General features: G+C 47.7%; 2 protein-coding genes across 4 annotated transcripts; one reads left to right on the forward strand and one right to left on the reverse strand.

Moving 5' to 3' along the window:
- Positions 1-269: 269 nt before the first annotated feature.
- LOC121100270 (protein phosphatase 1 regulatory subunit 3E) lies at positions 270-1,897 on the reverse strand. The gene is made up of 2 exons (XM_040620741.1): positions 1,183-1,897; positions 270-929 (listed from the first exon to the last, which is right to left on the reverse strand). Exons 1-2 carry the CDS (start codon positions 1,597-1,599, stop codon positions 507-509), a joined length of 840 nt encoding a protein of 279 aa, XP_040476675.1. The 5' UTR covers positions 1,600-1,897; the 3' UTR covers positions 270-506.
- Positions 1,898-5,956: 4,059 nt separating this feature from the next.
- LOC103681044 (bcl-2-like protein 2) lies at positions 5,957-21,243 on the forward strand. Of its 3 annotated transcripts, XM_040620733.1 has the most exons (9): positions 6,391-6,478; positions 6,954-7,393; positions 15,646-15,741; positions 18,164-18,278; positions 18,990-19,057; positions 19,344-19,450; positions 19,904-19,991; positions 20,081-20,232; positions 21,176-21,243. In XM_040620733.1, the coding sequence occupies exons 2-9, from the start codon at positions 6,962-6,964 to the stop codon at positions 21,213-21,215; spliced, it is 1,098 nt and encodes a 365-aa protein (XP_040476667.1). In that variant the 5' UTR covers positions 6,391-6,478; positions 6,954-6,961; the 3' UTR covers positions 21,216-21,243. The 3 variants fall into 3 exon arrangements, with proteins under 3 accessions (XP_040476666.1, XP_040476667.1, XP_040476665.1); XM_040620731.1 differs by lacking the exons at positions 6,391-6,478; positions 6,954-7,393; positions 15,646-15,741 and adding an exon at positions 17,448-17,813; XM_040620732.1 differs by lacking the exons at positions 15,646-15,741; positions 18,164-18,278; positions 18,990-19,057; ... (2 more) ...; positions 20,081-20,232; positions 21,176-21,243 and adding exons at positions 5,957-6,087; positions 7,980-14,709.
- The last annotated feature ends 2,976 nt before the right edge of the window (positions 21,244-24,219 follow it).

A 24,219-nucleotide genomic window follows, 5' to 3' on the forward strand; every position in this document is an offset into this window, starting at 1 on the left:
GATGGGCAGGACTTGGGGGACCTGAGGTGGCAACGGCGATAAGAGGGAATGAGCTGGCAATCCAAATGACATCAGTAGGGTGGGCTCCTACTTCAAACAAAATACCTCCTAAATCTCAAAGAGGTACCCTAATCTTCAAATGCCTAGGTCTGACGAACCCACTTACTTTCTCCCAGTACTAACTCACGGTATAGGACATCACCATTAAACTCCAGTGTTTTGCTTTTTTTCTAATCCTTCCAGCGCCCTTTCTGGTTTCTTTTCTTCTATGCTTTGGGTTCCTACCGCTCACATCCAACTGTTTTTCCACCCCTATCTCTCCGATCTTCGCTGATTCCGCCCACTCCCCACACCCCTTTGATTTTTCCCATCCTCCTCGTCCTCCCCACTTGACTCTCTTGGACAGCTCCCAGCCAATCTCGGTTTCTCTCGTTCCTCCCCGCCAAATCTTCGGGCTCCCCCAGCCCCTGGGTGCCTTTGGTTTCCCCGCCGTCGGCCCAGGCGTCTCAGATAAAGTGGATCCAGCCCTGGGGCTCCGGGGCTCCGCCACTCCCGGGGTGCTCGGGCCCACGTAGAGCATAGTCACGACCGCCGTTGTTGTCCCAGAACTCGTGGCCAGTCACGCGGTAGCGCAAGGCGAAAAGCAGGGCGCCCCCAATGGGAGGCGCCGGAAGGCGGAAGGCGAAGCGGTCCGCGCGCGGCGGGGGCGGGGCCGGGCCGGCGTAGGAGGCGGGTGCCTCGCGTTGGCTCCGCCAGCCGTCGGCGCTCCAGCGCACGCTCACGCGCTTCTCGTAGGCCAGGTCCAGCACGCGCGCGCTCCCGGCCACGCCCAGCGGGCCCGCCTCGGCGCGTTCCAGGCAGATACGCTGCGCCTGCAAGCGGGCGGCGAAGCCGGGCTCGCTGGCCGGCTCCAGGGCCGCGCGCGCCTCCTGGGGGAAGGGGGAGGAGAGGAGAGACGGGGGCGGGGTCAGGGCGAGGCACTGGACCAATCCGAGGCCGACCCCGGCGTGGCGCAGTCGGAGTGGAGCCCAGCTGAGAGAGTGGCCCCAAAACGAATGAGCAAGACCAAGTCTAGGGCTGGGGATGGAGATGGGTGTTGCTTGATAAATCCTCTCCCACACGCCCACGGCGGTCGGGTCGGGGAGATCCCGGGAAAGGGGCGTGCCGCTGCCGCCTGCCTACCTGGAGGCCGCGGGCGCGAGGCTGGCACGGCGCGAAGTGGCGGAGGGCGTCCCTCTGCAGCTGGACTTGCACGTGGCGCGGCACCCGGGGCAGCTCTCCGGGGCGGAAGCGGCGCACCGCGGCCAGCTCCAGCCCGAGTGCGTCGGCGAAACGCACTCTCTTGCGGGTGTCGGGGCTGCGGCTGCGGGGCGCCCGGACCCCGCCGCCTCCGGCGGGCGCAGAAAGGGCCCGGCGACCCCGACTCGGAGCGTGAGCGCGGGATCGGGCCCCAAGGCGCGTCCCGCCCTCGGCTGACTCCACCTCCGGCTCCTCCTCGAGGCTGGGCCGCTGGCTGCGGTAGTAGGCACGCTCTGTTAGTGCGGCTATGAAGCTCAGGTTGCGGGGGATGTCGGTGCGGGGGGGCCGCTCTCGAGACATGGCACCCCCCGCCCGGGCGGAGCCCGCCCGCAGCGCCGCCGCGTTGCCCTGCTTTCCTCTCGCCCGACTGCCCGGCGTCGGCGCAGAAGCCGCCCCTCGCCGTTGCGTACTCTCCTTGCTGTCACCTCCAGGATCCTCCACCAGGAGCTGAGACTACATTTCTCCCCCGCTCTGACCATCAGCTCTCAGGGTTTTAGACCATCATCTCCTGCCTCCTGCAAGCTGTCTGCTCTGAGCGTGCGCTCAGCGGCGCTTACTCCGGTCCCGCGGCCCTCTCGGCCCCGGCCCCCGCCCACAGTCCTCTGACAGGTGGCTCCCCATCTGTCTTCGCCGCGTACCAGGGGGCGGGGATCCACCTTCCGGTCCTGAGTGAGACCACTCAGGCTTTTTTTTTTTTTTTTTTAAACGGCTTCAACCTCTCTGGCAGGGGAAGAGTTAATGCTTAAGCGAGGGCAGAGTAACCGTTCCTTTTCTTGTAGAGGATGGTTCAAAATGCCCAGCGTGTGACTTTCTCTTCGGCTCACCATTTTCTTTTCCAAACCCCAGGCTTCAGGTTTTGGAGGGGGGTTGCAGAGGGTGCACAGAAGGACAGGTCATAAAAACTAGGCAGTGTCTCAAATAGAAGCTGAGATGTGGCCCTCAAAAGGGTGGGTCGTCCATTGGAAAAGAGTTCTAAGCTGAATTGTGGGAAGACAGCTCTGGTCTCACCTCTGGTAGTATTTTGCTGTGTGACCTTGAGCGTGGCATAACTTCTCTGGACCTCAGTTTTCTCATCTGTGAAAGGGTAGATTAGAGTTCTGATCTCCAACCCCACCGCAAGCCCTTTGAGGGCAGGGGTTGTGTCTGATTCACAGTTTCAGCACATAGTAGGCTCTCAAATTATTGAATGAATGAACACACAACTCTCTTGCAGTTGGGACTGTGGAGTTCTAGTTCCACTGGGAGCTTCCAACAGGGGCACAGAGCTGGCTTTTTCTTCTTCATTTTGTTCTACATTGGTGGGGGAAAAAAGTGAAGTATTTTGTGTATTATTTTCCCCTAAATCCCCTACTGATTTTGTATAACACTTAACAATTTACTAGGTATGCTTGTAAGAGTCTTACAAATATTAACTCCTATAAATAGCCATCAAAAGAGTAGGGAGTACTAGTATGCCTATTTTACAGTTGAGAAATTTGAGGAAGAGAGGGGCTAGGACTCTTGCCCAGGGTCACATAGGCAATGATTGAGGACCTGGGATTAGAACATCAGTAGTCCGGTGCTAGATAGAGCCCGCTCTCTTATCCACTTGGTTATGTAAGATTAAAACATATAGTGGTAATAGATAACATCTTCAGAGTATTGTAAGGAGGAATCTTAGAGTAGAAATGGAATCTCTAAATTTAAAACAGCACAATAGTTTAACTGTAAAATCACAAGTGACTAAGTTGGAAATAAGCAGTGAGACACATACTATTTTGTTACACAAGTCATTCTTTTCTTTTTTTTTTAAAGATTTTATTTATTTATGTGACAGAGAGACAGCCAGCGAGAGAGGGAACACAGCAGGGGGAGTGGGAGAGGAAGAAGCAGGCTCATAGCGGAGGAGCCTGATGTGGGACTCGATCCCGGTACGCCAGGATCACGCCCTGAGCCGAAGGCAGACGCTTTAACGACTGCACTACCCAGGCGCCCCTACACAAGTCATTCTTGTTTGCATTTTAACTCGGTATTAACCTTAGCAATGCTATTTAGCCAGGAATCATTTTTAAAGTGATACTGAGTTTTATTTTTTGATTTTATACATGTATATATAATCCATGGACATATTCTTTTCCTATTTTAGGGTGTAAAATAATGTCACACTAATTTGTGTTATAGTCGAGCATTTTAAAACTGTCTTCCCTGCTCTTGTAAAACATATCATTGAGGGGCTCCTGGGTGCCTCAGTCGGTTAAGCATCTGCCTTTGGCTCAGGTCATGATCCCAGGGGCCTGGGATCCAGCCCCACATCAGATTCCCTGCTCAGCGAGGAGTCTGCTTCTCCCTCTGTCCCTCCCCTGCTCATGCTCTCTCTGTCTCTTTCAAATAAATAAAATCTTTAATATATATTAATTGTAATTATATATATATATAATTGAAGGAATAAATAAGGTTCTACATGGGCCTATATGGCCTGAGGTTTTCTGGTAAAAATACTTGTGCTTTGTCTATAGTTTGAGCTGTCATTCCTTGGCTCCATGGTGTTGGTCTGAGAAGATCCTTGAGGTACGCAGCTTTGGACCAGGTATAATGTGTGTTGGTCTAGCAGCTCTGTTCTGGCTGCTCAGACTGACATTGAACTTTTATTCCAAATCAATGTTTGTTTCTTTTCTTTTTTTTCCACTTCACAGTTCAGTCTTTGTTTCTTAAATAGCCACTACAGTTATCTTCAAACATCGGAGTGGGCCTACTCAGTAACTGGCCAGGGGCGTTGAATGATTTGTTCAATCAACATTTACTGAGGGTCTATTAGCCCTGAAGGATATAACAGTCAATAAAATTCCGTTCCTGCTCTCAGAGGGTTTATAAATAAATGGGAGGGCAGACAGAAATATATTTGGATCCTGAGACCTAAAAGCGTTGTTATTTCAAGTAAGTGTCTTAGAAGAAATCGGGATTGCAAATGAAGGATTGGAGTAGGTTATTCTCTAAAGAAGGCAGCTTGCTGGTGGCAGCTGGAACGATCAGCCCAAGAGCAAAGAAGTAAGGAGGATGGTTGAAAGGATACAGTCATAAAGGTGTGGAATCTGCTGTGCATTCCGAATGGAGGTGATAACTGAGTTTGGACTTGTCAGTGCTGTGATAACAACATAGATTACCTGAAACAGAGAGATGACTTTGTAGCAATGCACTGACGTTAAGACAAACTTTACAGTCAGACAAAATTGAGTACCAGTTTCTAAGTATATGGCTTTGGGTAAATAACCTCTCCAAGCCTCAGTCTCTTCTTCTATAGAATGAGAATAAAGCAGCACAGGGATTGGTGTGAGGATAAATATCATGCATGCAAAGGAAGCACCGAGCTCCTAATAAGTCCTCCAAATGTATGAGTTGTTACTCTGATTGGTACAGAAACGACCTTTCTTCTCCGGCGACTGTAGGGGCAGACAGGAATATCAAGGCTTGGGCTGGAGGCAGAAGCAAAGGGAACCAGCAGGAAAGGAAAATTGGGTTGCCTCTTTCTAGCCTTTGTTTTTGTTTTTTTAAAGATTTTATTTATTTATTTATTTATTTGACAGAGAGAGAGAGAGAGAGAGCACGCACAAGCAGAGGGAACAGAGGGAGAGGGAGAAGCAGGCTCTCCACTGAGCTGGGAGCCCAATGTGGGGGCTCGATCCCAGGACCCTAGGATCATGACCTGAGCCGAAGGCAGATGCTTAACGACTGAGTCACCCCTCTTTCTAGCCTTTGGTTGGAGATCCCTCCGAATGAAGCTAAAGGAAGTGCCAGTGCAAGAGCCAGTGGGGCCCCATCAGAATGCCCGAGAGAGCCCTCAAGAGGCTCGCCTGTGGTCACACTGCTTCACATCCTGTGAACTGCCCTGTATCAATATACTACCATGTATAAATAATAGGCATACACATATGTATGTGTATTATATATATATATGTGTGTGTGTGTATTTTATATATATATATATATATATATAACCTGAAAGGGTAAACATCAACCTTGACATTGGCAACCTCCAGAAAGGGAAGTGGAATTGAGCAAGGGGTGGAAGGAGGGAGATTGAGGACTTGTATTTTTTCCCCTTATACCTCTACATTGTTTGAACTTGTCATGAGAATAAGTTCATGTGTTGAGTAAAAAGAATTAAAAAGAAAACCAATCCGATTAAAAAAAAAAATGAAAGAAGGTAAAGAAAAGTTACCTGCAGAAACTACTTGCGATCCAAGTCTTGATGCCTGGCTAAAGCCCCAGCCCACAGAGAGACTACTGGGTTAAAGGTCCTGGAGAAAAGAGGGAGTGAAATGTTCAGTGTCCCTGTCGTGTCTGCAAGTCCCACAGGGTGAGGCACCTGGCAGGCAGTTCCCACTGAAATGGGAACTGCTCCTCTAATCCAGGCATCCGCTCCAGGGCTGGAAAAATTCAACAAGTGCATGGAACATCAGAGACCTTCTGGAAATGGCGAATTTGCTCCGAGGTGTCCTGAGGCCTAGGCGGCTTCTCTGGGCAGCCTTCAGATCCAGGAGCCCAGCCTGGCCCTGTGTGTCCTCTCCGCCCTGCTCTTCTTGGCCTCCAGCAGCCTCTCTCTTCCGGAGTTGTGGCCCTTCCCAAGCTTGCTTCCCAGCCCCGCCCCTCTCTCTGGACGCATCTCTGGGCCCCATCATCACCCGGCGCCGGGCCCTCCCTCCCGCCCCCCCCCTTTCTCCTCCCTCCTTCCTTCCCTCCCTTCCTCCCTCTCTCCCTCCCTCCCAGCTCCTGCACCAGGAAACGGCCCGGATCCTGGCAGCGGCCTGACCCGTGAGATCCCTAACCTGGCAGGCAGGCGGGGTTGGAGACTTGCTAAGGGTGGGGGTGAAGGAGGAGCTGGGCTGTTGGACTGCACTGGGGGGAGCCGGGAGTAGAGATGGTGTCGGCAGGAAGCCCTTGGCCCTGGGTTTCCCGGGAGGACAGTCATTAAACATGGATTCGGCCACACAGCTGGTAGAACGTTGGGGGCAGGGGCAGGGGCCGGTCCGGGGAGCTGCAACCCCAGCCTTCTCAGTCCAGACCCTGATCCCTGGCCTTCCCCGCCTAGCTCTGCTCTCCCCCTCCCCTTCCCAGGGCTCCACGCTGGCCAGGAGGATGAAAGGCCCCAGCTGGGGGCTCCTTGCCACCAGCGCAGGGTCCTAAGAGCTGCCATCCAGGCTGGGTGAGTGTCCCCTTCCTTCTCTGTCCCGGGCAGCCCTTTGCTTCTCCCACGTTTCCCTTCAGCCCCTGTCTCCTCCCCCATCTTGTGCCTCTGCCAGCATCTTCACATCTTCCCTCTGGGGAGGTACTAAGCCCCTTCCTTTAGCCAAAAAGGTGTGTGCTGGGGAAAGGGGTTTTGTAGGGGGTGTTACAGAGCTAGTATTCTCCTATTAGGGAAAGAATCTAAAGTATTTTAAAAATAAAATTTACTTGTTTTGCATTTAATGTGGCAGATTACGAATTTAATGGCCAGCCCCTCATGCCCTGGCCTCTCACCTTGACTTAATTCCCGTGTTCTTGCCCTTGCCTGCCCAGTGGTCTCTGAGCATTTTCCTCCCACCTCTCTCCCTGCCTCACTGGGTTGGCCAAGCCTGAAGGACCCCTTCTGGCTCTCTGACCATATATTCATGCCAGTCTTTCATCCTTGACTCTTACAGCCGCTCGGATGGCGACCCCAGCCTCAGCCCCAGACACACGGGCTCTAGTGGCAGACTTTGTAGGCTATAAGCTGAGGCAGAAAGGTTATGTGTGTGGAGCTGGCCCTGGGGAGGGCCCAGCAGCTGACCCACTGCACCAAGCCATGCGGGCAGCTGGAGATGAGTTTGAGACCCGCTTCCGGCGCACCTTCTCTGATTTGGCAGCCCAGCTGCATGTGACCCCAGGCTCAGCCCAGCAACGCTTCACCCAGGTCTCTGACGAACTCTTCCAAGGGGGCCCCAACTGGGGCCGCCTGGTGGCCTTCTTTGTCTTTGGAGCCGCACTGTGTGCTGAGAGTGTCAACAAAGAGATGGAGCCACTTGTGGGACAAGTGCAAGAGTGGATGGTGGCCTACCTGGAGACACGGCTGGCTGACTGGATCCACAGCAGTGGGGGCTGGGTAAGAAGCTTCTCAAATTGCTGCTCTGCACACCCCTCTGCAAAGCTGGTCTCCAGAGGGAAGATGGGGGCTCTGGCTGGAGGCTGGGGGCTGAGTCTCCCTATTTGGGTGGAATCCGATGCCCTCACTATGGGTGTCCCGCTGGACTCTGCGCTCCAGGGCTGCCATGCAGTCATCACTGGATGGGCTCATGGTCCAAAGCAGAGGACAGAATACACAGTGCCTGCAGGGAAATGGCATCCAACTGTTGGGAACTTTTTACACCAGAGTACGTGACATGGGGGTGGGGGGTGTCAGGGATGGGTGGTGGTCAGGAAAGCCTCAGCAAAGGATGCCGGTTCTGGGCAAAAATTTTGGCCAGGGAGAGGCTGGGATTCACTTGCTGCAGAGAGGGCAAATGAGCCAGGAGCTCAGGGGGGATGATGGGGGCTTGCAGCCAGTAGAGCTTTGGCTGGAGAGGAGCTGGGTATGGGGTAGTGCTTGCAGTGGATGGAACTGGAACTCTTCCTCTCCTCTTTCCTCCACTCTTTCCTCTCCTGATACCCCTTTCTCCTTCTTTCTCTCCTACTTCCCTTCTCTCCCACAGGCGGAGTTCACAGCTCTATACGGGGACGGGGCCCTGGAGGAGGCGCGGCGTCTGCGGGAGGGGAACTGGGCCTCAGTGAGGACAGTGCTGACAGGGGCCGTGGCACTGGGGGCCCTGGTAACTGTAGGGGCCTTTTTTGCTAGCAAGTGAGAAAGTCCAGGGCCAGGTGGGGCTAGGTGTGGCTGGGGGACAGGAGAGCAGGAACAGAACAAGAGAAATGCCCTTGGAGGAAGTGGGGTGAATGGATGGGCATGGAATGGGGATGGGAAGGGGCAGGGCACTGTGTGAAGGAGCTGTGTGTGCCAGGCAGGCAGCTGGAAGGATGAGCCGGAGACATTAGGGAATGTATTTGGAAGGTCGGGGGTCCAGGAGGTGAAGTCATTCGAGGGTTGGGAGGAGGTGGGAGAGGTCATATCTATAGGTGTGGGCACACAAAACTATACCTAGACCTTAATTTGTAGCCCTGAGGAAGGTTGACTTGCATAAGGAGTTGTGTCTCCTTCAGATGAGTGAGATTTGGGGAAAACACAGAAGGCACATCCCTTTGAAATGGAAGCTTGAGGTTCTCGGGTGATAGGGAGAGGTGGCTGTGATGGTGGGCTGCTTGGACACGCGTGTGCATGTGCACGCATGCTCGTGTGCATGCTGGGCTGCTTGTCTAACCTGTTGGTGGCCGTATTCAAGGAGAAAACCTCCCTGTTGGAGTGGCAAGAACAAGGGGCAGTTCTCTGCCCCTCCTCCCAACCCTCTCCTCCCCCCTCTCCTTGTCCTGATGCCTCAAGGCTGCGGGAGAAACACTGTATCCAGAAGAGGGCTTTGGGCACTTTTTGGCAGAAAGTCATTAGCAGAGCTTTGGAGAGAAGAGTTCTGTAGCTGGCCTTGCTTCACCATCCCCATTCCTTGTGCATCACGTGCTTGCTGCTGCCTCCTGGGCCCTGAACAGAAAACAGGGCTGCGGAGCCTGCAGTGGGCGGGTTGGGGGGGGGGGCGGCGCTGGACCTACCTGCCACCCTCTTCTCCCACTGGGGCACATTGGTGCCTAAAGTGTTCCCTGTCTCTGGGACCTTCTGTACCCAAACTTAAACTCTAAATTGGGACTCTAATTTTCCTTTTGAGTGTGCGGAGGTAAATGTTGACCTGGAGTACAGTCTGGGTCCTGCACTGTGTCTCAGTGAGACTGCTGATGCCTTGAGAGGAACATTCCAGCTCTGAACCCCATGGGTGTGAGGGTGACCTATACTCCGTGACTGGCCTATTCCATGTAGTGGGCTTTGGTGCTGCTTTATCCAGGGCCAGGTGTATGGGTTCTAGAGTACCTACCATGACCTAGAAGCATTTCTATTTTCTTCGAAGCCACGCTGTTTGCATGGGTGTTACTTGTCTGTACCTCAGAGTCTGAGGACATTAACTTTAGAGCTCACAGTCCTCTAGAACAGATTCCGATTATAGCTTTTTCTTTTGAGAGAGAAACGGTTTCACTCCAGATGCATGTCCTGAGCCAGACCTCACTGCTGCACTTCCCAAGGTGCTAAAATTGCTGCTCTCCAATGCTGACTTCAGACACAGTGCTCTAGAACCCTGCCCTTGATCCTGAGCACTGATCAGCTTAGCTAGACCATGGTTAACTCTTGGAGATTTTCATTTGGTCCCAGAATGTGGCAACATAGTTGTACTCACAAGAATGTGGGACCAAAATTGGCCTCAGGTGTTTAGCCCAGACTTTTGCTTTTGAGAGAGGGCTGCACTTTTTAATGGTATTTATAGGGGAGGTGGTAGACTGCATGAGCCACTTGGTCTGTTGTGAGTATGCTGATACCAGAAACTCAGAGCTGGTCTGTGGCAGGCGGTTGGGGTGGTGGGTCTCTGACTTGCTCAGGACAAACTAGACCAGTGGTTTTCAGACTGCTTGGCAGAGCCCTGAAGTTTCCTAGGGGTTGCCTCAGGAGGCCTTGGGGAGGTGAAGAGGGGGTGCTAAGCAGGCTGGGCTACATGTCCTCAAACAGAATAGCTCCCCTTGTAGCTGTCTTACATATCGGGGTTCAGGGTAAGATTTTATTTGCATTAAGGGGTTTGCTGCTGAAAAAAAAAAGTTGGAAAACCACTGACTAGACCATCAGCTCCAAATTGGAGCCTGCGCTCCCCCAGGTTTGGGGCAGACTCTTCACCCTCCCCTTTACCACAGGACGCCTATCTCTGTTACCTCTCCTGGGGGTCTTTAGCAAATGGAGCAGCAGGGACCCTGGGGAGGTAACTGAAATGCCCTGCTCTGAGGCCTTCACACCCGCGTGGAAGGACAGGTTGTTTTCTGAAAGGGGAAAGGGCTTGGATTCCCAGGAGCATAGCTTGCTTGGGACCATAGTGGGCAGTTTTGATCTGTCCTGTCCTTTTTAGCTTGAGGGGCAATGGAAACCCCAGAGACTCTTCTGTCAGGGAAAACTAGAGACTCTCTTCTAGAGCCATATAGTTCCTTGGGATTAGTTCTTGGCCAGGAAGGCTGAGTATGGCTCCCAATTTTTAAATCTATTTCATTTTTTTTTAAATAAGGGAAATAAATCTAATTGCCATTTTTCAGAGATTAAATAGGTGGAGAGGGTGTTTCTTGCTTTCCAGAGCCCAAAGGGACAAATAGGGACTTTGTTTAGGCCAAGGAAGGACAGAAGTAGGGCAACTAGGTCCTGCAATTATTAATCCCACTCCCCACTTATTCTAGGGTATATACTATTTTACTTTTTTAAATCATAAAATGGCGGGAGACCAGATTTGGTTAGTTTAGAAGAAAAGAAAAAGCTCTATAAATATAAATATATATTCCTGTATTTTTATTTAATAATTTATAAATACCAAGTTCATTTGACTTTTATTTTTGTGTAATATGTAATGGTCGTATTAAAAAAAAATAAAGCCCAGAAGTTTAATGAGAAGGACTGAGCAGGGTTTGTGACTTCTACACTCTGTAGCCTGGTGTCAGGATATTTCTTGATCTAATCATCTCTTCATGACCTTGTTAAGGGCAAGAATTAGAGTAACAGGGATTTTGGAAAGTGTTGAGACAAAAAAGAAAAGAAAATCAGAGTTGTTCTCTCCCCCCACCCCCAACCCCTGCCAAATACCCAAAGCCAAGAGCTCCTTTGTGCCAACCCAAATCTTAAGAGGGCGTGTGTATACAGTACTTTGGGATGGCTACAAAGGAAAAACAAACCAAAATAAAGAAAACTTACCCCAAATCTTTTTGTGATGATAATCAAGTCCCCAGTTGTGGTTCAGCCTCTAATGATAATGAGCAGTTCTCCCCCGTACCCTGCTGCCTACTTCTGGCAAAAATGGAGCCCCTGCTTCCTTTCCTGGCCCCCTGAGATATTTGGTTTCAGCCATTTTAATGCAAACGGCTAAAGTGGATGGAAGCTACAGGAATTATTCAGCCCATCCCTCTGTACATCTAGTCTAGGACCACATCAAAATCACGTCTGACAGGAATGGTGATCCTAATTTCAAATTATAAGCAGGAATTTTTAGTCTTTATATAATCCAGTGCAATTAAATTGCGTCTGGGTTTATGTGTTAAATTGTAGTTAGAAATATACAGCTCAGAGGAGAGCTTCCATCCTGTCTCTACAGAAAATCAACAGGGCAAGCCATATTAAAATCCAAGAGTGGCTTGGTGAACGTGGCATTAGGGGAAAGAGAATTAGCTGCCCTTAATCGTTAATATTGTCAGGCTATGAGAGCATTTCTCTCCACTGCAGTAGGATTGAATTAATGATTGGTTGATTTGTATATGACTAGTTCCTTTCCAAAAAGCATTTGTAACATCTTACTATAATACACAAAAGACAAAACAGTAGGAAGATACGGATTTTTAGAGTAGAGGTAAACGGTAAATTGAAATTTTACAATAAGATGGCAGCAAAGGGAAAATTAACGTACAGAAAAGCATTCTGTAAGCAGTATTTCCAAATACTAAAGCGAAGCTACGAATTAGGCCTTGAGCTTTCTTGGCAGCTAAGGCAAATTGGAAAACACAACAAGATTCACATTCTTGTTAGGATTTAGAAAAGCCTATCTATTCCTTAAGTTGGGCAAAAACTTCTGTGGCTCTTCTGACATGATATGGAGGATGTCACCCTCTGTAACACCCGACGGTAAATACGATGTCGAGTTTTACACCAGTATTTCTCATAGAAACACCAAATGGGGATTCAGTAGGTCCTAAGCATGTTTTATCAGGCTCATCACATTTTAGCCCAAAGATACCCTGTGATGCTTTAATACAGGGCTAAATTTCAGATTACCTAAATGGATAGATGGATTGTTTATCCTTCAGACATTTCTCCATGACATGTCATTTCTTCAAATGGTACTTTTGATAAAAGTTGGGCAACATTTAGTTAACAGTTGCTAGCAAATAGATGGATTGTAGACATTCTGTGTTTTTACTTAAGAGCAGATCCTTTGAAAACTTTAAAAGCTGCCTTAAATATGGATATAGGTGTGACATAAATAAATTAAGACTATTTTAAAAATCAACCAGAAAACGTAATATAATAGAAATCTCTGTAGTTCTTTACTGATTCAATCATTCATTCATGCAGCAAATATTCAGGCCTCTTCTGTGTGCTAAGCACAGTGCGTGGCACTGAGATAGAGAAGTGCACAGACACAAATTTCTGCCCTCATGTTACTTACATTCTAATAAGGGAAACAGACAAAAACTAACTAAATAAATTCATCTCACATTATTCATTAACATAACATTTCACGTTAGGAGGTGATAAATGCTATGAAGAAAAATAATTCATTATCATGGAATTGGGAAGGTGTAAGTATAGATTTTAATGTTGAATAGCCTAGTCAGGGAAGCCCTCAGTTCTAAGGTAACTTTTTTGAGTAAAGTCATGGAAAATAAAATTGGAAAAATATTTTTATTGACACGGAAAGATGTTTCTGACTTGGTAAAAAGAAAACAGAAAATAATATACACAGTATGATCCCAGTTTGCTAAAATAAATATATAAACACGTGTGTGTGTATGTCTGTGTGTGTGTGCACGCACGCCTCTTATACGTATTTATGTATTGAAAATTTCAGGAAGGGTATATGCCAAAATAGTAGTGATTATGTCTGGGTGTTGGATTTTACTGGTGATTTTATTTTGTTCTTCTTAATGTCAGTATTTTCTGATCTTTTCATAAAGAACACATATTTCTGGTACAGTATATGAAAATAAGTTTTCCAGGTACAACGCTTTTAAGAAGTTAACCAAGCAGAATAGAAAATAAGCAGCCCAATGGAGGTTCTTTCTCATTTAAATGGACACCGCACTTCCCTCCAAGGACAGACCTAGGGAGTTAAGGTAGGCGAGGCTAGACTTTGCATCAGAAAATAATTGGGGTTGGGGCACCTGGATGGCTCAGTCGGTTGGGCATCTCTGCTCAGGTCTCCATCTCAGGGTTGTGAGTTCAAGCCCCGTGTTGGGCTCAGCCCCCCCAAAAAACAACAAAATTACTGGAGTTCACCCCACAGTGGAGGTAAGTAAACGATCAAGGCTTCAAGCTTCTATATCAGCACTGTCCAACGGAAATATAATGCAAGCCATATAAGTAGTTTTACATTTTCTAGTAGCTTCATTAAAAAAGCAAAAATACACAAGTAAAAACTAATTTTAATACTATTTTACTTAGGCCAGTCTATAAAAATTATTATAATTTCAACCTATAATTAATATTACAGCTATTAAATTATTTTACAGTTGCTTTTTCATACTAAGTCTTTGAAATTTGGTGTATATTTGACACTTTCAGTACATCTCCAGTCAGACTACTCATGTTCCAAGTGCTTAAGGCATGTGTGGCTAGTGGGTACGTTACTAAACAACGAAGTTCTAGATTATAGAGACTTATAGCAGGCAAAAAAAGCAAGAGTTAAAAATAGGGATGAAACTATACCAAGAAGCCAAGTATTTATGTAGTTTAGTGAGACAGCTTTAACCTTTTGGACAGAACTGGAGATGCCCTCATCCATTTTTTACTGATTTAATTCTCCTTTTCTTAAGTCCACTAACCAGTCACTTCTTTTAACACATGTTTCCTTCTAGGGCACAACATCGCTGAGTTTCAGTGTTCCCGAAACTCCATGGCCTCTATTGAGAGGCTATTACTGAAGGAAAATTATACTCATGTTGGGTAAATTTCACATCATTACACACTAATTTCTTACAAATTCATTCTTAGAAACTTATCTCTTTGATGTTTTCTATGCATCAACAATGGGCAAGATATTAAAATTATTATGGGAGAGAGTTCATTCAGTTAGCATTTATTGAGCACACAGTGATGAGCAATGGGAATACAAATATAATTAAGATGATGTCCCGGCCTTTTGCAGTTTACAGTCTAATAGGGAAGTATATCTTACTTTACAAGTCACCATTCAAATATCTTTTTAAATATGTCTTTGACAGTAATCGTGCTTACTAGAGTAAGTTTGGAAGTTGGAGGGTTAATTTGAAATAAAAATAATATATTGTGGAAAAATCATAGAACATAGAAAAGTATAAATCAAGTTTAATCCTACTACTCAGAAAGTACCACTGTTAACATTTTGGCATATTTCTTTCCCATCTCCTATCTGTGCTTCGATTTTAGGATTATGCTGTATATACAATTTTCTATACTATAATTCTGCTTACCGTTCTATTGCACAGTTTTTCCTTGTCATTAAAAATATTTTGAAGACAAAATGAGTATGTAAAGTTATATCTATGTGTGTGTAACAACTTTCCTGAATGTGCCCACTTGGACATTCAAATTGCTTACATTTTTTCACTTTGATGAATGTCTTTATTTTCAGATGTTTACCCAGGTTTTAGATTGTTTCTTTAGAGCAGAGTATAAGAAATACAATCACTGGGTTAAGAATCTCAATAGTTTGTAAGCTTTTAGTACATATTACCAAAGAAAAGATCAGACTGTTTCTTGTTCCCTTTTCCCCCCAAGTCCAAGTTATTTTTTTAAAAAATAAGATACCATAATCACACTTTAATCATACTTTATATACAATTTTGCATTCTACTTCTTTGGCCTAACAAGAATTATTTTTGCTTGTTATTACATGCTATGTGTATCCCTTTTAATAGGTGCATAATCATCTTTGGATATAATTAAGTCTGCCTAATCATCTGTCTATTGTTGGAATTTAGTCTTTTTCCAGTTTCAACATCATATATAATGTAAGCTCTGTGTAGCAAAGCAGACCTTATAGTAATTTTGATCTAAGCTTTGAAAGCTAGCTCTGAGTTCCCTGCTAACTTTTTTTTCCCCCCACCTCTGCTCACTTTTAATTAGTTCCATGACTTGGGCAGGTTACTTCACTCTTTCTTCATCCCTAAAAAAGTTATAGTTTTGGAAATATTTGCTTCGTAGAGTTGTGAGAATTCAATGAAATAATATAATAAGGAGTCTGGGATTGTGCCTGTTAGAAAATCAAGTACTCAACAAAAATAAGATTTGAAGGCATTATAAAAAAATCCCATTTCCCTTGATCAGCTTGATTAGTTTAAACCAGGAACCAATAAAACACCAAAATCTTGATTAGATTAGGATTAGTAGAAAACCTTTTTCTTCCAGGGACCCCACAGTCTTTTAGAGCTTGTCTTCCATGCTCAAGTTAGTTCTCCCAGATCACTGGAGCTGAGATGGCTGCTGAAGTAATTTTCAGTGAAATTTTAAGCGACTATGACTGTGCTTTGAATCCCCTTGTTCCTAAGGTAAGGATTTGTGAGAAAAAGTGAGGGTGAGGGGAAGAGTGGGGTATACTAAGAAGCTTTTGATTTTTTGGTTAGCTAACAGGGATCTCCTCTTATCCAAATCTCCCCACCCCAGCTATACACATCCTGCTGGGGTTGTCTGATTAACTAATTTGGTTGGGCTCATTTGAATCTGGCTGTCAAGCCCTAGCTTGGTCTGGCTACAAATAACCCTCTTGCAAACTTAGCACCGTCGTTCCTTCCTTTTTAATAAATGAGTAGTATTACTACTACAATATGGCAACCCTGCTTTCCAGGGCTAGGTCTCACAGGTTATCTCAGAGTGAACATGTGGTGGGAACCTGCGTGGAGGAATTCCTCTGCGGTCTGAAGAAAGGTTTGGGGGCTGGGAAAGCGTTGAAGAATGAGGGTGGCACCCAGATCCCCAGTCAATGCAAACATCTATTGACACCTACTATATGCAAAGCATATTGCCCCACAGTGGAGCTGCAAATATAGATAGGATCCAGCCTCTCAACTCCAAACCCTCACAATGCAGGACAAAATGATTAAGCGCACTGTGGAGGTAGGCCTGCTTGTCACGGGAAAGGAGAGGCTAGCGGAAGGTTTTGCACCGGAGGTGATGCTGAGGTTTGCAGTTATCTGGTTGAAGAGGGACAGGGTGTACAGAGGCACAGAGCCGGGTGCAGGAGTGAGGAGTGTAGAAATAACATTGTGAAGTAGGCTGGTCCTGAGGTCTCTAAGGCCATGGTGGAGTTTTACTTTTACCTGGCCAGCAAAGGGGGGCCAGCTCAGTCTAGTAGCGATGGAAGGGTGACACTGTAATCTAAGAGACCTATTAGGGGGCTGTAGCAAGAAGTCCAAGAAACAGGCTGACACTGGGGCATAAGCAGAAGGCTTGGAAAGTATGCCTGTGCAAGGAAGACAAATTAGACAGGACTGGTAGCTCTGGCGTGAGGATTTCTCCCCGCTTTCTGGTTTGGGAGACCCGATGGATGTTGGTACCAGTAACCTCGATGGGAAAAGTAAGCTCCTTACTGGAGAGCAACATTCAGAACCTCCATTTCCAGCAACATACCATCTACTGGTCCTTTCCTGGTCAGCAAACCAGTTTCCAAGAACCGCCTCAATGTTTCCGGCCTCTGCTTTCCAACAGCTCTCTACTTGCCAACCAGTAGTGTCAAGATGGCGGCCCCCCTAAGGACTAGTCATGTGACCTCGGGTTTCCATTGCTGGAAGCCTGGAGGTCCGTTGCGGGGCAAAGGTTCACCTGTCACGAAACGGGTATTAGCCCTTCGAATCTCACGAGCCAATCGGCATCTGAGACGGCCATTGCGGCGAGGCGATCGGAAGATTGGCCCTTTCCTCTCGCCCAGCCAGCGGCCAATCACCGAGCGTCATATACTTCGCGGACCCGCCTGGAGGCGGCGGGGGGGGGCGAGGGGGGGAAGTAAGAATGTCGTCACAGCGTGGCGGTATTGTTACCTAAGGATTTTAGAGGAGGTGGGACGTATGTTGATTGACAGGCCAATTCCCCTACCAGGGTTTGAGAATTTGGCGCAATATCCCGCCTTAGAGGTGGGGTCTTATTTGATTGCCAAGTAATATTCCCCAATGGAGTCCTAGCTCGTGGTGACGGGCAGGCTGCTAGACTAATGAATCCTCGGCGTGCCCGGCGCAGTTCTCCAATCGCCGGGCGGCGGGCCCCAGTCTGAGCGGCGATGGCGGCGGCGGCGGCGGCGGCAGCAGCAGCGGGGGCTGCGGGCGGTCGGGGCTCCGGGCCGGGGCGGCGGCGCCATCTTGTGCCCGGGGCCGGTGGGGAGGCCGGGGAGGGGGCCCCGGGGGGCGCAGGGGACTACGGGAACGGCCTGGAGTCTGAGGAACTGGAGACTGAGGAGCTGCTGCTGGAGCCCGAGCAGGAGCCCGAGCCCGAAGAGGAGCCGCCCCGGCCCCGCGCCCCCCCGGGAGCTCCGGGCCCTGGGCCTGGCTCGGGAGCCCCCGGCAGCCAGGAGGAGGAGGAGGAGCCGGGACTGGTCGAGGGTGACCCGGGGGACGGCGCCATTGAGGACCCGGTGAGGGAAGGAGGGCGAGCGAGCAGGCCCGGCCGTGTCACGGGAGGCCCAGAGCTCGGGCGAGCGGGAGGCAGGCGGGGGGTGGGGGTGGGCGGGGAATAACGTGGCTGGGGCAGGGCCGGGGACGGATCCTCTACCGCCAGAAGGGGCCCAGCCGGGTTGATTCGGGCGTTATGGGTGCCTAGTGTTGTTCTAGAGAAGGTAGCTTGCTTTTCTTTTCATCGTGACCCGCGCGTGGGGCGAGGGAAATGGCCGAGCATGGCTAGGGCCGCGCTCGGACGGAGAGCAGGGCAGAGCCCCTGCGTTGGTTCCTCTTAAGCTCTTCTCCATACCCTCTCCACTCGTTGTAGGAGCTGGAAGCGATCAAAGCTCGAGTCAGGGAGATGGAGGAAGAAGCTGAGAAGCTAAAGGAGCTACAGAACGAGGTAGAGAAACAGATGAATATGAGTCCACCTCCAGGCAATGGTGAGTAACTGTCGGTTGCACGCGGAGCCCGAGCCCTCGGAAGGGTTGTGCGAGCACGGGTTGTATGGGATTAGATGCTCGGGACCTTGGAGCTGCTTGTCTGAGCAATTACTGGGCAGGTGCTGCGGTCATAGTCCATTGTGTGTTTCTCTGACCTTAGTGAGGCAAAAACCTATATTTTGATGATGGTAGTCTTGTGCCTTTCTTTGTCCTTTTCACAAATGTGTTCTTTGTTCTTTAGTCTACCTCTACTCTTTGTGGAGATTGCCAACTGGCATTTGACCTTCAAGTCTCATAGTTCTTCCTTTAGTTGGAGACCCTTTAGTTAGGAGTCCTCTAAGAGAAACTGCTCGACTGCAGGGGGGTGGGGGGGGCTTTCTCTTTAATCTAGAAATGTTGAGTTAGGGTTCCCTTGATTTTGTTCACTTTTCAAATGATTTCAGTCAAAGCTTTTCAATTGATTTGGGGGCAGGAGGGAATTCCTGTACCATTTTCTCTGATTTTTAAGAATGTGTTAATCTGTTGCTTGATTTGTCAAATGTTCAGCGAGTACTTATTGTGTGCTAAACAGTATTCTTGTTAACGGGTACAGCAGCGAACAGAACAGATAAAAATCTTGCCCTCACTCTAGTGGTGGTGGTGGTAGTGGAGCAAAAATTGGCCAAGTAGAAAACCAGCTCCCCCCCCCCCCGGGTTCTTTTTTCTTCAAAGCTGGCCCAGTGATCATGTCTATTGAAGAGAAGATGGAGGCTGATGCCCGTTCCATCTATGTTGGCAACGTATGTATTAGGGTCTCGTTTGGGGTTGGGGGAAGCTCTTGTTTTGGGAGTTGCTTAATAGGAGCCTCGAAAGGAACATCTCAAGAATAGGTGGTGGATTTGGGGAGTATTGGGGGGGGGGTTGGAGGAGGTAAAAGGTAATGGCGATCAGCAGAGGCTCTGGGTTGGGAAGAGAAAAGATTAGTTTCTTAGAGAACCAGATTTGATGTGCCTTGGTATATGTGAGTGGCCCAGCCTAGAGGCTAGGCAGGGTACCTGTGAAACATGACCGCCTCTACCCCCACAGGTGGACTATGGTGCAACAGCAGAAGAGCTGGAAGCACACTTTCATGGCTGTGGTTCAGTCAATCGTGTTACCATACTCTGTGACAAATTTAGTGGCCATCCTAAAGGGTAAGTAGGGAAGTAAACTGAGGTCTTTTTAATCACATTTTAGAAATAGATAAATTATGTATTATACGGAGCAGTAAGTTAAAATAAGTGGTGTTTGTCTTACAAGTTTGGGTATTAATGTTATATATCGGGTTGCACATAAATGCCTTCAGAGACCAGACAAAGATGAAGGTTAGCGTGGGTGGGATCATGAACTAGAAGAGGGAGGGACAGCTTTTGCTTAGCCCTAGCTGGTTCTGCTATATGGAAATCCAGGTCCTGTGTAAACTATTCTATAATTTTCCAAGAGTAGCTGGAATTTTAGATTGAAGTATTCCATTTAAAAAATTTTTTGACAAATAATTAAAAATGTGGCTACGCCGTTACTCAAGCAGAGCGTACCTGCAAGGTGGATTTGACGTGGAAGCTGCTGTTTGTGACTGCAGATAGATAAATGACAATGATTTGTTTCAGGTTTGCATATATAGAGTTCTCAGATAAAGAGTCAGTGAGGACTTCCTTGGCCTTAGATGAGTCCCTGTTTAGAGGAAGACAAATCAAGGTAAGCCCCATTGCCCATTGCTGTTCTGGTTCTGCATAAACTCTCCAGGCTTACTCTGAGGCTTTCTGTTATACATCCCTTTCTCTCAGGTGATCCCAAAACGAACCAACAGACCAGGCATCAGCACAACAGACCGGGGTTTCCCACGAGCCCGATACCGTGCCCGGACCACCAACTACAACAGTTCCCGCTCTCGATTCTACAGTGGTTTTAACAGCAGGCCCCGGGGTCGCGTCTACAGGTCAGGATAGATGGGCTGCTCCTCTCCCCCGCCTCCCATGAGCCCTGTATGTTTCCTTCTTTCCTGATCTGAGGAACCTCCCTCACTTACCCTCCCCTTGGTCTCCAGGGACTTGGTCTCCTGCCTGTGCAGGGTGAGGAAGGTAGTTGCAGGCCAGGCCAGGAGGCCAGTCTCATCATCGTTTTCTGGAGCAGGAATTGGTGATAAGGGCTGGATCTCTCCACTGTTGTTCTGAGAGATGCTTCTTCCCCCAGCCTTTTTTTTTTTTCCTTGAGAGTTGGTGGCAGTGAAGGTGTTTACCCAGCAGGCCAGGAAGAACGGCCTCAGAGTAGTGAAGGCTCTGCTTGGACATTTGCTACTTTTCCCAGAGTTAAGGAGGGGTTGAAGATTGAACCTCCCTTGGAAGAATACCAGAGGCTGGTTGATCCTCCTCAACAGCCATGTGGGAGGATACTGAGATATTTACTCCTTAACTGAGCCAGTGTTCTGCAAGGTTAACTTTGTCTCTGGGCCTCTTGTGGTGCCCATGTTGCTTTACTATCATCTCTCTGCCTTTAGATAGACAGAATCAGAATAGGCATATAGACCTTGGCTTTTCATGAGATTTACTTATCTGCTCCCAGGAATTAGGGAGGATCTGATCGTGAAGGCCTGGGGTTTAAGAGCTGTGAAGAACTGAAACTGGATAAATAATGAGTCCATTTTCTTGCCCCTATATCTCAGATGCGCTTTTTTGCCTCTGGCAAGGTATTCTGTTAAATTGCCCCCTCCCATTTGCCAGGAGTGTTGCAATTTCTGGGATCGTGGGGTCGGTTTTAGGATACTTGGAAACTTCTTTCCCCCTATTCCCTGCACTGTAACTGGGGCAAGGGCCCACGGGGAGGGGCTTGTGCTGAACTCCTAAGTGATCATGTTAACACCTAACTCTCCTTCTTTCTTCCAGGGGCCGGGCTAGAGCGACATCATGGTATTCCCCTTACTAAAAAAAGTGTGTATTAGGAGGAGAGAGAGGAAAAAAAGAGGAAAGAAGGAAAAAAAAAAAAGAATTAAAAAAAAAAAAAGAAAAACAGAAGATGACCTTGATGGAAAAAAAAATATTTTTTAAAAAAAAGATATACTGTGGAAGGGGGGAGAATCCCATAACTAACTGCTGAGGAGGGACCTGCTTTGGGGAGTAGGGGAAGGCCCAGGGAGTGGGGCAGGGGGCTGCTCATTCACTCTGGGGATTCGCCATGGACACGTCTCAACTGCTCAAGCTGCTCCCCTTGTTTCCCTGTCCCACTTCACCCCCTTGGGGGCTGCTCAAGGGTAGGTGGGCATGGGTGGTAGGAGGGGTTTTTTTACCCAGGGCTCTGGAAGGACACCAAACTGTTCTGCTTGTTACCTTCCCTCCATCTTCTCCCTAACTTTCACAGTCCCCTCCACCTGCTCCTGTCCTGCCAGGTCTGCCACCCACCCCACCCCTCTTTTCCGGCTCCCTGCCCCTCCAGATTGCCTGGTGATCTCTTTTGTTTCCTTTTGTGTTTCTTTTTCTGTTTTGAGTGTCTTTCTTTGCAGGTTTCTGTAGCCGGAAGATCTCCGTTCCGCTCCCAGCGGCTCCAGTGTAAATTCCCCTACCCCCTGGGGAAATGCACTACCTTGTTTTGGGGGGTTTTGGGGCGTTTTTTGTTTTTCAGTTTTTTGTTTTGTTTTGTTTTGTTTTCCTTTGCCTTTTTTTCCCTTTTATTTGGAGGGAATGGGAGGAAGTGGGAACAGGGAGGTGGGAGGTGGATTTTGTTTATTTTTTTAGCTCATTTCCAGGGGGTGGGAGTTTTTTTTTAATATGTGTCATGAATAAAGTTGTTTTTGAAAATAAAAATTTGTTTGGCCTTTTGGGTGTAAGGATTATTTATCTATTTTCCTATTTTCTCTTAGATCCCAGATGGCTGTTAATTCTCCTTTGTGGAAGTGCTGGTGTTGTGGAGGGGAAGTTCTCACTCACAGTTAAGGAGTAGGAGTTAAAATTACAAGAGGGACAGTGTGTATTTAGTTGGGACTGATGAGTTTTTGGGTAGCATGCAGCCAGATTGGCGTTTGAGAGGTACACCGAATAAGTCTGGGATGTGAAAGAATGGCCAGATGAGAGTGATCTAGTGGCACTTCAGTGTGCGCTCCTGATTAAACTTCATGTGCAAATTACCCACAGCAGCAGCACTGGAGTCTTAGCTTGGGGTCTGGGTAGCTTTTCTTGTCTTTACGTCAAGGTAAGCTCAAAAAATGGGGGGAAAAGGCAGTAGTTTGGTAACAAGGACAATTGGAAAGCTTATGCTATCTTCTGTAGTCACGTGGTGACCACTTACTATGCTCAGCTAACATTTTTAATCACTGTTAATTAGGACTTAACTGGTTTTCACTGATTTAGTATCCTTGAGTTTAGTACTTGGTCACATTAATAACCGAATTACTCCATTTAATATTCTTACGTGAGATTGGTCTTAAAATTCTTGGGTGCTACATCGCTCTCCTGGCTTTTTGCTCCAGTCTTCCCATTACTTAACAGGATTTCTAAATATCGAAACCTTTATGTATTCTATTCACTTATGTTCAAAGGATATTTTGTGATTGCCTCTGATCTCGGGGATCTCTTCAGTAATCTTAGGTGAAGGAAATGAGTGACCTATATATCCATGAAGCCTTACCCCACTTCTCAAATGGCTTTGTCTTCTGAGTTCTCAGGTCTAGTGTTGACATTAGCATTTGCTCATGTATTTTACTGCCACCTGTTGTGTCGTCTGTTAAGCATTCAGGGGTCTGTCGTCTCTAACTCCATTCAACTGGAATAGTGCCTTGTAATCTGAATGTGGGGATTTCTGCAGAGGCTCATGAGTAGGAGCCTGGATAGCATCTCAATATCAGATTGGCTAGAATGTGTCTTAAAGCTGGGAAGGTCCCTTCTATCCACCAGGGGGCACTAAATGCTTAGCTAAGAAATCCCTATAAATTGTTGGATCTTGGACAGGGTGAATGTCCTTTTTTTTTTTTTTTTTTTTTTTAACCCTTCTTTGTTTTTAATTTTTTTTTTTTAAAGATTTTATTTATTTATGTGACAGAGAGACAGCCAGCGAGAGAGGGAACACAGCAGGGGGAGTGGGAGAGGAAGAAGCAGGCTCACAGCAGAGGAGCCCGATGTGGGACTCGATCCCGGCACGCCGGGATCACGCCCTGAGCCGAAGGCAGACGCTTTAACAACTGCGCTACCCAGGCGCCCCCTTTGTTTTTAATTTTGTATGTCCAGTCAATTTTCAGCATCATGCCCATTCTCTCCATTCTGTTTTAACTGCTTGAGCAACTCCCTATCTTTAAGTGGGTTCCTGGTAGATGTCTGGCTCCAGTTCGTGTTGCCAGAATCCCCCCTGTTCTACCACCAATAATTACAAATGTACTTAGACGCGGAACTGAGCCCTTTCCCAATTTGATCCTGATTAAGGTTCCCTGCCACATCTTGCTCTACATCTGATGCCCTGTGCATTCCAGTTGACTTTTACTTTATGTTCCTGTATTGATTGTGCTGTGGCCATTCTATTTACTGTGTCAGAATCCTAAGGTGTAAGCCAAGGTGTAAAGCCAAGCACCAAAGCCAGAAACCTTCATTGCCTAGTCATGAATGAATCGCTTTCGTTCTCAGGGCAAATCGTTCCTATCTCTGTTTAGCACTTTCATGGTTTTATAATTAACGCAGTTACATCCCTGTTTCCCCACTTGGAGTCGCAAGCTCCTTGAAGGCATGAATTGTGCCTTTATATAACTTAGTAGGTGCTCAGAAGGTGTTAATTCCCCCTTGGGAGTTCCCTTTATCCTGGACCTGCTGGTTCCTATCCTCACAAGAATCAGATTTCCCTCCTTACCTGGTCTTATTTTTCCTGTATCTTAGTGATTTTAGAGGAAGTGGCATGGAAGAAAGTTGCTTTCCTTGGGAAGGATTGCTTATTTTTTGGTCAGTCACTCCTG

Source organism: Ursus maritimus, unplaced genomic scaffold, assembly GCF_017311325.1.
Source record: "Ursus maritimus isolate PB19 unplaced genomic scaffold, ASM1731132v1 scaffold_36, whole genome shotgun sequence".
Taxonomy (NCBI): domain Eukaryota; kingdom Metazoa; phylum Chordata; class Mammalia; order Carnivora; family Ursidae; genus Ursus; species Ursus maritimus.